The sequence below is a fragment of the Momordica charantia genome (genome assembly GCF_013281855.1).
Source record: "Momordica charantia cultivar OHB3-1 chromosome 6 unlocalized genomic scaffold, Mcharantia_2.0 BLBB01000006.1, whole genome shotgun sequence".
NCBI classification, from domain to species: domain Eukaryota; kingdom Viridiplantae; phylum Streptophyta; class Magnoliopsida; order Cucurbitales; family Cucurbitaceae; genus Momordica; species Momordica charantia.
Genome location: NW_028275164.1, coordinates 8,011,334 through 8,023,761, shown reverse-complemented (window position 1 = coordinate 8,023,761; position 12,428 = coordinate 8,011,334). Strand labels below are relative to the sequence as shown.

At 36.2% G+C, this 12,428-nt stretch overlaps 2 protein-coding genes across 5 annotated transcripts; both read right to left on the bottom strand.

The window, feature by feature from the left end:
- Nucleotides 1-373: 373 nt before the first annotated feature.
- Nucleotides 374-12,265, bottom strand: LOC111021416 (putative E3 ubiquitin-protein ligase LIN-2). Its single transcript, XM_022298380.2, is given in 9 exon segments — nt 374-843; nt 2,048-2,122; nt 7,470-7,632; nt 7,635-7,691; nt 7,773-7,800; nt 7,884-8,150; nt 8,918-10,645; nt 11,614-11,649; nt 11,759-12,265. Coding segments are annotated over 9 exon segments (2,673 nt in total). The 5' UTR covers nt 12,002-12,265; the 3' UTR covers nt 374-767.
- LOC111021427 (Tetratricopeptide repeat (TPR)-like superfamily protein) lies at nt 3,924-6,393 on the bottom strand. Of its 4 annotated transcripts, XR_015791220.1 has the most exons (3): nt 4,405-6,393; nt 4,096-4,219; nt 3,924-3,957 (listed from the first exon to the last, which is right to left on the bottom strand). XR_015791220.1 is itself a non-coding variant. In XM_022298395.2 (2 exons), the coding sequence occupies exons 1-2, from the start codon at nt 6,068-6,070 to the stop codon at nt 4,191-4,193; spliced, it is 1,695 nt and encodes a 564-aa protein (XP_022154087.1). In that variant the 5' UTR covers nt 6,071-6,393; the 3' UTR covers nt 4,036-4,190. The 4 variants fall into 4 exon arrangements, 3 of the variants coding, with proteins under 3 accessions (XP_022154087.1, XP_022154089.1, XP_022154084.1); XM_022298395.2 differs by lacking the exon at nt 3,924-3,957 and having other exon boundaries at nt 4,036-4,219; XM_022298397.2 differs by lacking the exon at nt 3,924-3,957 and having other exon boundaries at nt 4,036-4,186.
- Nucleotides 12,266-12,428: the final 163 nt, after the last annotated feature.

Here is a 12,428-nt window from a genome sequence, read left to right as displayed (position 1 = left end):
TCTGTATCCAAAGCTTTTTGTAATTACTCCTTGGTTCGGATCTTGCTTGAGCGGAACTTGTTCCTTTAGTTTAGATCTTTTTGGGCTATCTTTTTATATGCCCTCTTATTTCTTTTTTTTTTCTTTTTTTTCTTTTGATATCCATGCGTCTGGATCAGTTTACACGCACTTCAACTAATCGTAGACCAACCGCCTCTCCGTGCTACATTGGGGGGCCACCTTGGTTTGAACACATTACTCTAAGTCTTTTGCTATTTAGATTGGCTCTTACCGGGATGGTTTTATTTCTCTTTTATTTATCTTAATGAAAGCTCAAATCTTCAAAAAATAAAAATTAATGTTAGTCACAAAACATTTTCCAACAAAACCGGAAAATATAAGTGGGCTAACTGTAATAACTACGGGAGAAAATATGTCCACAAATTCAGACGTCACTTATAAACAGAGAATTGTTGGACAGAGCTTGAGAAAAAACATCCTATTAGTTTCCTACATTCTACCATTACATATTCACTCTTAAATCATTCCCAAAAGAAAACAATCTCACACGGTTACCCAAAAAAAAAAGGTTCCATTTGTACAAATTTGTAGAGAGATGCTATTAGTTTCCGAGTATTATTCTTCCCCTTTTTCCAATAGAGGTCTCATATCCAAACATTTGCAGATGTGCAGTCTTTCATAGTGGTATCTATAATGATGTCCAAAAAGAAAGGTTAATCGGCTAAAAAATCAAAACTCTTCTTTCTTCTCATCTTCTTTGATTCCCTTCAAAGATCTCCTCTTCTACTGATAATGGCATAAAGTTGCTTAGCAGTCCCATGGCAATCACAAGTAATCTGCATTCTGCGTCACAAAAGGGCATTGTAGGTTGGCAATTTGGCTAAATGTATTTGATGCACCATGAATAAAAGTGTTCACATATTAACTCATGGTTCTCTCTATCACCCCCCCCCCCCCCAAACCTGGTAGGGGTCGGTTTTTGTGGCAGACGAGTTTCTTAACTATTCTATGGTATTTGTGGACCGAGAGAAATAACAGGAAAATCCAGGTTGAGAGATCTTGAGAGGACGTGTGAGCCCTTGATCGGTTTCATATTTCCTGTTGGGCTTTAGGGTCCAAAGGTTTTTGTAATTACTCAAACTTGATATTGCTAGATTTGAGCCCGTTATTTTAGTTTGGTTCATTTTATTGGGCTTTTCTTTTATGCCTTCTGTTTTCTTTCATTTTTCTCCATGAAAGCTCAACTTATCATAAATTATAAAAATAATAAAATAATAAAAAAACCTCACCATTCTCTCTACAAATTCAAGCATATCACAGAAAATAAGACACCAATTACCTTCAAAGTTCGATATCCCGCCCCACATTTGTTGAAATGTGAGTTAAAACAAACAAAAAAACTCATGGCTCTCTCCCTCTCTCTTCCCCCACCCATCTATGATCTCTAATTCTGCCTCAACTAGTTCTTTAACTTCCCAAAAACTAATATGATGTCCCTAAAAATAAGGTGGTCAGTCTCTAATTATCTATTTTACAATGAATTGTCGTAATATATGGCAGGTGTAACTGTAACTTGTAAGACTGAAGATGTCTTATGTGAATTTGCACAATTTTCTGGATTGAGCATATCAGCAGAACCATTGAAACTGAGATCATGAGTTGATCGATGAGACGGTTCCTTGCAATTTATAAATTGATGGCAACCATCCTTGTCTGAGTGTATTTAAGGTACCTAAGGCACATAACTACATGTAACCCAGATCCATATCCTTCTACATGACTGGTTTATTATGTGCGAACATGCATTCGGTAATGTCTACGAGGAATAAAAAATGGTGCTCTGAAGCAATAGGTAGAACCAACAAGACTAAATGAGGAGGATTTTCTTTTAAAGAAATACTAAAAGGACCAAAAATATACTAAATAAATGTTCCAAAGAAATCTGCTTCGCAAACAGAATATGTCTCATGCAACATGTATGTATTGAATAACAAGATTAACAACCAAAAAAAAAAAGAAAAAAACAGAGCAAGAGAGAGAGAGAAACCTGCGATTTTTGCTGAGATTGGGCAGACAAGTTGAAGCAAGAATCTTGTGCTCAAGTAGCATACTGTGTTGCAAGCTAATATCATTTCATATAATAGCAAGAATAAGGGGGGAAATTAATTTGTAATAATTCAGAAATTGAAAAGAATCAGCTTTTAGGAAGCTACTAATTCGCACATTCCATGTTAAGATAATCAAATCTACCAACATTTAATTGTTCATTCAAAAGTTCGAACAAAACTGATTACAATGCCAATATCATAAAACTGACGCAAAAAATGCTGAAATTTCAAAACAAAACATTCCTCAAGAGTGTGTCATCATCGTTTTCTTTCTTCTCTTTTGACGAGAAACAAAGTATTTCAAAGAAATATACTGGAAATTACCAAAGGAGCTACCAAAGAAGATCTCCAAATAGGTCATCAATCAGCATATCCAACAAAGAATAATTACAAAAGGTTTTATATTCTAAACAGTAAGCACCAAGACAGGGCAATAACATCCCAAATCTGATCTAGGCTTTTTTCTACTTCTCGGTGAAGAAATTTTAAGAGGTTTGTTTTCAATACAATCACAAACAGAAGATTTGAGCACAATTATCCATTCTAACATTAGAAAAGTTAATAGGAACTGCTATTAATGCTAGTTGAGAGGAACGAGTGGAAGAGAATTTGAGTGGTAGGAAGAGAGAGTAATGCCATCAGATTTTAACAGCTTTTTTACTAGCAGAGCATGACTATGTTAGTATAATACCCAATATTTTTCTTTACTTTCCCTATACCGTAGATGATGAAATCAAAAAAATAATGACTATCCATATTTCGTTCAGGTTGAGGGAAATCATATACCCTTCATTTATAATAGTCAAGATTAGACTCGACTAAAAACTTCTTTTGGGGGGGGGGGGGGGGGGGGGGGGGGGGAAATGCATATGTTGATATCTAAAGAGACGTGGGAAAAGAGGCCAAAATAATCATCCAGTAGCCAAAGGAGTAACCTAAATACTTCTCCAGCTTTTATGTACCAAAAAAGAACAACAAAAGTACTGTGAGAAGAAACTACATCTAGACACAAGAAAAATAATCGCATACCTAATGTCATGGACTTCCGGTCATTGCATGGATCTTTAATTAAGTTCATGAATTATCATCTCTTCCAGTCAATCAAAGTTCTGCTGTATATCTTAAATTCTAACTTCAGCTAATGAGCACCTGAATGAAAGCAAAGCAAATCCTATAAGTTGTGAAGAGATTCCCTACCTGCAAAAGGCGAGAGTTTTACAATCAACTAGAGAAGACAACTAGGCTGTTTCCATCCACGAAATGGGTTTGGAAATGGAAGGGGGAGGGTAAACTTCATCTGAGATGTATTGCTTTACTACTGATTTTAACATTTGGAATGAGAATTGATTTAAACATGGCATGAAATATTGCACCATCACCATTCAGCTACAATGAAGTGGCAAGAAACAAGTAGGGTAGGAACTAAGTTACATTACATGGAAATTGTATAACCCATTTGTAAGCTGCACCTTTTGTTCAACAATGTGTGTAAAAAATTACTCATAATAACGAAGAGACTGCATCAATATCACCTTCCTGTGTAGAAAATATTCTACTCCTAGAACTACAAACCACTTCATAACTCAGCTGCAAAACTCTCAATCAACAACATAACACAGCTTTGATAAAACATAAGGTTCTAAACACCGTTACCGTATGTCAATCATCTACTGACCTTGCTCATAAAAAGTAGAATGTAATTGTAACTGCCAGAGCTCATTATTCACATCCCATTTGAGTTCGTTTCCCCAGAATAGTCAATAGCCTAACGAGATGAATCGAGGAGGTCATTCAGTCGATGCAAGAATGGCTTTTGGAGTCGAGAAGACCACTTCTAACATGTCGTCATCTTCCATGAGTTCCTCAAAAGTAAATGAGAAACATGATTAATCAATTTGTCCCATGCCCTCTGGAAGAAACTTGAATCTCTTCAACAACTAGAGCAAATTTATGGCCCAAAAAAGCATACAATTGTTGACGGATCTACCTTCAAAAAAATTTGAGGGATAGAATAGATCCCATCAACAAAAATAGGACAGGTATTTCTGAGCCAATTCAATAGCTTCCAATCTCCACTTCTAGTCAGCAGTACAAACATGTTAAACGGGCACCTGCTTAGTATCTAGAGAATCAATCTCCAACTAATTGAAATTTATGATTTCCTCTAAATGTGATTGAACAAACTGATACTTATTTTTGCATAGTTTATTCAATAGATAATTGAGAGTGCCTTCCTCTAGTTTATAACCCAATCTAAACATTGAATCTATGACTGATAAAGAATCATCTAATTTACCTATTTGAATGAGACTCTTAACCAACTTATCAAAAGTTTGCTTTTGAGGCTTCAGTTTGCTCTTCAACATAGTTATCAACCACTCCATCCCCTCCACTGCACATCCTTGTTCACATAATCCACTAATGATATGATCACGAGTACAAACCATTGGCTTGAGGTCTCTATTATGCATATCATTCCACATTTTCTTTGCTTCTTGCACGTCACCTACTTCACAAAGCCTTTGAATGAGATGAGTATAGGAGGAAGTCGAAGGATGCATCCCTTGCTCTAGAAGCTCCCTGAATAGGTCTGTGCTCTGCAATATCTTCCCCTCTCTGCAAAATCCTTGGATCAGGGTATTATATGTTACAACATCGTGAACTACATCCTTGCTAGGCATTTCTCGAAAGAAGTCATATGCTTCATCTGTCCTTCCGTGTAGACACAAACCTGCAATCACTATGTTGCAGCTCAAAGTGGTTTCTTTATAGCCTCTATCATGCATTTCCTTGTATAGCTTCAAGGCCTCATCTAAATCTCCAATCCTACAAAATCCATAAATCAATGCATTGTACGTATACTCGTTTGGAAGATATCCCTTATCAATCATCTCAAACCACAACTTTCTAGCATCTCCAAGCCAGCTCATCTTACAAAGGCCATGAATCATTGTTGTATACATGACCATATCGGGAGCATATCCCCGATCCTTGAGGCCATTAAAAACCTGAAAAGCCTGCAGCTGCTTCCTTTTCTTGCAGAGCCCGTTAATGATTTCTTGGTACGTAAAAATATCAGGATTACGGTTATTAGCTATCATCGTGTGAAGAATTTCGGATACTCTATCATAATTATTCTCCTCACATAACCCATATATCAATTTGTTGAAAGTATCATTATAAGGGGCTAATCCATCGTCTAAAGCCTGTCTTAGAAGGTCATAAGCTCTTGAAACCTTCTCATCATTGCAAAATCCCTGAATAAGATACCCCACAGTCTCAATGCTCACATCCGCGAGCACACCAGTTTCCCTCATCTCTTCATACAGTTTCCAAAGAAGATCAGTCCTCCCAAACTTGAGACAATTTTGTAAAGCAAAGTTCCAAGTTTCAATGGATGGACGATATCCAGTCTCTTTTAACACATCAAATACATTAACAGCTTCCTCGACCAATCCACCCTCACAAACACATCGAATGTAACCCTCCAAAGAAGCAGGCTCGGGACTAAAACTGAAAGAATGAAGAAAATATTTTGCGGCAACACAAGCCTTGGCCTCCAAAAGCGCATCAAAAAGCGTGTTACAACTGACTGGATGAGGCACGAACTCAGGGTGCGAACTTAACCAAAGAAAAAACCTCAACGAAAGCAAAACATTGTTTAGCTCCTTTAAAAGCTCGCAGAAAAAGGAAGAATCATAGAAATTGAAAGAAGGGTAATCAGAAAGCAGAGTCGTCTCCCATTTGGGTTTGCTCCTGATTACCTTACAGACTTCTTTCGCAACCTCCGTGACGTCTTGGCTGTGTGCTGGGTTAAACCGTTTCTCGCTGAGTTTGATCTCTTCAGATCCATTATTGCCCCCATTTGTTCCCACCGAGAGATTCCGAATGTAGATCCCAAGGTTTTTGACAAATCGAGAGTTCTGGCGAATATAGATCACAAGGGATGTAATTTTAGCCATAAACTAACTGCTTCCCTGATTCTCTTTACAATTTCTGCTTCCCTGCGGATATGACAGCACCAATCTAGAAGCTTAGTATCCCACAATCGGAACGAAAATTGTATGTACCATAGGTTTCGTATAATGAATCGTAAGAAATGGAACGAATCGAATTGATCCGATTCAAGAACAAAAAGAAGAGTATGGTTTTTATTTTGCTCACTTGAACCACGGCACATGCATGGCCGCTTAAGAAGAACGGCCGACGGCGAACCAGAAGAAGAAGTAGGAGTAGGCGGTGACCTATGGGATTTTTTGATTTTCGTCCATTTTTTTATTTTACTTTCATCAATTTAGATATTCGATACTTGTTATTTATACCCTTTTTTTCATTTTTTCAAAAGGTTCAATCTATCAGTCATTTGTGTTCTTTTTCCCGCAATATTATTTTTTAGTACAGCTAGGATAAACGGATTTGAACTTCCAACTTAATCTTTTGGTTGGCGGAAATTTTTTTTGTAGTATAATAAGTAAAGTGGGAGATTCGAAATCGTGACCACTTCATTAGAAGATATCATTTACTTTAAACTATATTTAAGTTTAACCGTCATTATTAACATGATAAATTAAATATATTTTAATTTAGTGATTAGAAGATGTCTATATATAAAATAAAAAATGGATAAACTTCACACAATCAACTGAGAACAACTCACTCTTTTTATTTTTTTGAATAAACTCATAATAACTCACTTAACCTATAATAAACCGTTGCTATAGATAATAGACATAAAAAGTATTATTTCACAAGTTAAATTTTTGGTAGCGTTAATTAATAGTAAGAATTTATTTGAAAAAGGAAAACTCAATATTTTGAAGACAAAATATGAACTCTTAAAAAATTACACACATTTGCAAATTAAGTTTCGTTCGTGTCAAACACATGTGACCTGAACTTCATAAAAAAATATTTAAAAAATAATATGTAGTAGCTTATCGAATACTTATAACTTGAACATAAAATAGATAGATATATAAGAGCAAGTAATAATTGATTTTATTTATAAGGAAGGCTAAATTTCATATTTTATATATATATATATATATATATATATAACTAAAATAAAAACTACACTAAAAGTTAATTTCAATCCATGTTCCAATTCAGGAGTTAACAACTGAAATTTTTCTATCCATTTATGCTTGATAGTGAGGAGAATTCATTTAAGACTGCTTTGCAACAACTTTTTCGAACCTTCTCATTAGTTAAGCTAACATCAAGGGCATTTATGATTTATCAATAACTTCCTTTCATATACATTAGAATTTTTTAATACAACATGTGGAGTGGAAATTTTGAACTCACAACATTTAAGTTGGAGATAGGTGTCTTAATCAGTTGAGCTAAGCTTAGGTTCGTTTGGAAACAAAATTAGTACGAGACTCTACTAAAACTTCCAACTTCTTTCCTGTAATGGGACAAGTTCTGTGTCCTTGATCAAGCCACGCCTTGATGGCCGGCTTCTCAAAACTTTCACCAGTCTCCATGATCACAGGATCTTCAAACTGTCTAGTTACAAGCCCTTAGGAATGCTCAAGAAACAGTATCTTTCATCAAAGTACTCATAACTATCATTTGGCTCTGCAACAACAAAAAGCACAGTACATTAATAGAGCATTCATAAACAAAGGGTATACACGTACCTAAAACTTCTCGACTTACCTCTTAAAGAGGGCTTAACCTTGATAGGCTGCAGAAAATTAATAATAGATTAAAAAAATACCATTATATTTCCATAAAATTAAATGAAATTGAGAATCTCGATATATTTACATGAGAAGAAAATGATGCATGGCTGAAATTTGAAGGATCGAATGATCTGAGATCTTCAGAAGCATCTGCGTGTTGTACTTCAAAGTTGGGTTGTGCAAGCTTTTGTAGACCATGGTCGTTTTCTTTTGTATGTGGCTGAGCATGCAGCACTTCAAAGTCTATGTCATTCTTTTTCCATGTCACAGAACTGCAGAATTCATCACTATCGTCCATTTCTAGTAGAATATTGACATTATACATCTTCCATTTTTGTGCTTTACAATTTTCCTGCAGAAAAATGTTTTGAGTTTTTAATTATTGGATGGTCCTAGAGAAACAGTTGGACAGATCAACGGGAAAATTAATAGAAGACCAACAAGAATGGCAATTGAGAATCACAAAGAAGGTGAACGAGCAGTCATCATAATAGGAGAAAGAAATTAAGAGAAATTTATGCATTAGAGTTTATAAGAGACCACGCTCCTAATATACAGAGCCGTCAGAACAATTTGGCTCCCACCAATTAAGTTGAGTTTTGTAAATGAATTTCTATGCCAACACATAAATATCCCATGCAATTTATTCTATTGCAAAGACAAGCCTATACTCGCCGAGTTGATAAGAGAACGCCTTGCATGGGAAGTGTAGCGGAGTCAAGTTAGAGGTCAAATAAATTGCCATTTTGCTTTTCACTGCAAGATTTTTTGAGTGATATCGTAGAAAAATAAAACTTGTGATGTCAAGTAACTGTGGGCAGGCAAAGAAGATGAGGAACAGTTAAGACCTGCAAACTTATCCTTTTTTCTTGTGTACTTGACCTACCGGGATTTATGTGCACTAGGCAAATGCCACTGTTGGCACAGAAAGGTAAAAGGAAAGGGTAGAATATAGTAGTGATCATTGCAGAAATCATTCTTAATAACACTAAAATCCTAAACTACCGTCTTCCTGAATGCTGTTTAAAGTAGCAACTCATTGCTAGAGTTAAGAAGAAATCTTTATTAACAATATAAGACATCAATATGAAAGAAAAACAAATTCAAGGAAATACTTACAAAAGAGGATGTGTTATCTGTCGTGCTTCCTGTAGAATCCTCATCAGTATCGTGATCTATATCTTTAACTGTGTCAGAGTAGTATACCTGTGTATGTTTTGAAACATTGGAACTATTAGAGCTTCTGACACAATTTTCAGGGTTCTCTGATTCCCATTCACTTTCAGTATCTGGAGCTCCAGGATTCTTTGTGGTGGCAAACATAGCATCATATAGTTTTTTACTAACCATCAGATGAGGTGAGACAAAATCATTAGGAAGTTTCTTTGCAGTTGAATTATTAGGACTTTCCTGATTAACTCCCTCAAAAGATAAGGCTGGGACTGCAATGGACGGGGCAGGAGCTTCAATTCCTGTGAGCCAATCCTTGTAGTAAACTGCAAATTTTCGAGTACCAGAATCCAGGGTTTCATTAAACACTTTATCAAGAAGTTTCTGGTTGCTTGACTGGCTTGGGGTATCAACTAATTTATCAGCTTCATGGTCATACCAGGATTTTATATTCGTTAGATGTGGAAGAAATAGATCATCCCATAGTTCTGGAAACAATATGATTCTAGCCTGAAAAGGCAGATCGCAAAATACTTGCAAAATATGCTTGGCTGAACTATTTTCTTTCTTTTGTATCTTGAATATTATACTCAGATAGAGATGGGCACAGGCAGACAGTTTTGTATTAGAAATTCCATATTTGAAGCCATCTTTTAGAGCATCTGTACTCAGACCCGTCATCATGCTTAGCAGCAATAATGCTTTCTTTAAATCCTTTTCAGTTGACAATCCTTCAGCTGCTTTTTCTACTACGTCAATTGCTTGTTCAAGGTTGGCAACAACTTTGGAGGTGTTGCGTCCTCCAACTCCAATAAAATTTAGTAAAGTGGAACTATTGTGCCGAAGCGTCAAGCGGAAATCCTTGTCTTTGAGAAAATGTTTAAGATATCCATTGATGATAGAAACCACGGCTCGGACAGCAACTACATCTAAAGTAGGTATAGAAACTGACTCTACGTTACTGTCTTGCATTCGACTCTGATTATGTTCAAAGCTTTTCCTATTGCATGCACTGACAGATTTATCATAAGATCTCTCTGGCAACTTCACAGCTGCCTTACAACTATGATGAAAATTTATACCCGCAAATAGATTTTTCTTCAAACTGTTTCCTTGCCTTTTCTCCACATCTATGTTATTCCCTGACCACCTCTCTTTTTGTTGCTCCTTTTCTCTGGCTTCACCTTTTACTCCATGTCGGATATGCACTTCATTTGAATATATGTCCTTGAAGCTCTCACTTTCTTCCTCCAAAATTATATTATCGCCTCTTTTTGGTTTATCCCTGGAGGAATTTATAAGACATGGCTTTCGTTCTATTACATCACCGTGTCCTTTTCCATAAAGTCTCTCCACATATTCTCTACTTGACTTTTTATCTATTTTTTCTCTGTTTGTAAAATTGTCCCCTTCTGTCAGATTCTTGATTATACCTCTTGATCGAAAATCTCCACTAGAGCTTCGCCGGAATAGAGAAGGCCTCATAGCATTTCTAAGTTGACCGTCCAAATCAGAATCTGAGTTTCCTGTTTCTTGGGAATGATCGTTAGAAGTGATTGTGGCATATGATTTGATGGACCCTTTAGACTTCCTCATCGGTCTTCTTCCTCTAAACCCTTCTTCAGCAAGAAGCTCCTCCAGAGATGAAGCCATTAACTCTGAATAATTTCCACTGCACTACAATCGTGTGGTAAGTTAAAAGAGGTCCCCGAAAACTAACTTTTAAATACTCTAATTGGATCAGGAAAGTAAGGGCTTTATTTTCCGTAAAAGCTCATACAGGCTCATTCACTTCTAGCATATTGAATTTCTATAGAAATTGGACATGCATATTCATACTGCCGTGATCATCACTAGCGTTCGCAGCCATGTTGATCGTGGCTGCGACCAAACACAGAACTGAAAGGAATTTTTATTATCATACTACCCATATTAATTGATTTCCTTTTTTCGTACAATTGAACACAAAAGAGTTTTGGCGTCTGTATGAGTTACAGATATTTCCTCTCTCTGTGTGGAAAGAGAGGAGGATATATACGGAAAACAGAAACTTAACAAAAGGTGAAGGGAAATAGAGTTACCGTTATTTATTATTTCCATAAAATTTTGAATTATTAATTTACAAATATTAATTTTCGAATTATCTCAATCTCCTGGTAGAACTTCCACAACTAAGGATTATAAGAAATCATACTCCTAAACTTCAAACATCCCTCGTCAAGAATTTAGTGAGAAATTTCTCACTAACTTTTACATATTTACGAAATTTTAAAAATTATTAAAAAAAAAACATTATCTAGTCAAAAAACTAATAAATTTTTTTGTAGCCAGAATTCTCATGTACTTGCCAAATTTAGAAAATCCCAAAATACGACACTACTCACCCTCGAAATTAGTTAATCCTTTGTTTTTCTAGAAGGAAAACATCAGATTACTTTGAAAAGAAAATTCTCAACATCGTGTAGAAGGAATATGCACGGCTTAACTAAAATCAAAGGGATGAGAAGAACTTGACCACATACATTCATATATGAATTTCCTTGGATTTCACAAGATCATGATTAACCCAGCAAGTATCCAATCCAACACGCCACAATAAATGCCAAACTCGATCAAACACTAAATAAGAAGACAAGAAAACTTACCAAAGATGAGGCGTCGTACGCGGGTTGGAGTATCAGCTGTTAATGAACCAGTAACCGATCAGTAAGAGCGAGAGGGAGAGAAAGATCATCACTCATCAGAGCTGTTATAGTGCGCAAAATCCATATAAAGTTACGAAAATCAAACCCCTGCAGCCTGAACTCGAAGGAACCAGAAATATTGAAGAAGAATCAACCCCCACGTGGGTGTGCCTTGGAGTGGGAATTTCATCAAACACCTAGAGGGCATAAAAATCCGCAACCCCAAAATCCCAACAGCGGAAATTCCCTTCGTACTCGAAAATCCGGGACGAGGGGTTTCGAGAAACGATGCAAGAAATGTGTGACGAGGGTGGAAGAATGGGCATTGTAGGCGATAAAAGGGCGCCATATATATTGATATAAAAGACTGCAGAATAGAGAAAGGTCCAAAGAGAAGAGGGCTACACTGGGCAACGAGGGAAGAGACGGAGTGGGAAGAGTGACGAGTGAAAGTGGACAAATGGGAGAGAGAAATGCTCCAACTTTCAGCGAAGGGGCTGAGAGGACCTCGTCAATGGAGGTTTTGTTTGAGCTGGCTCTTCCTCGTTGGGATTCACTCATCAACCGTTTTCAACTGCCGCCCGCCCCGTCTTGTTATTCAATTTATTATTTCCTTTGTTTTTAATATGTTTTGTTTTTTTAAGTTCAATAATAATAATATGCTATAAATATAATACATTAACCCGCGTATGCAGCTGGCTATATAAGATATTTTATTAAATTAGTGCTTAACTTTTTAAATATTAATATGAGAAAGTTTTTAAATCTACGAGAAT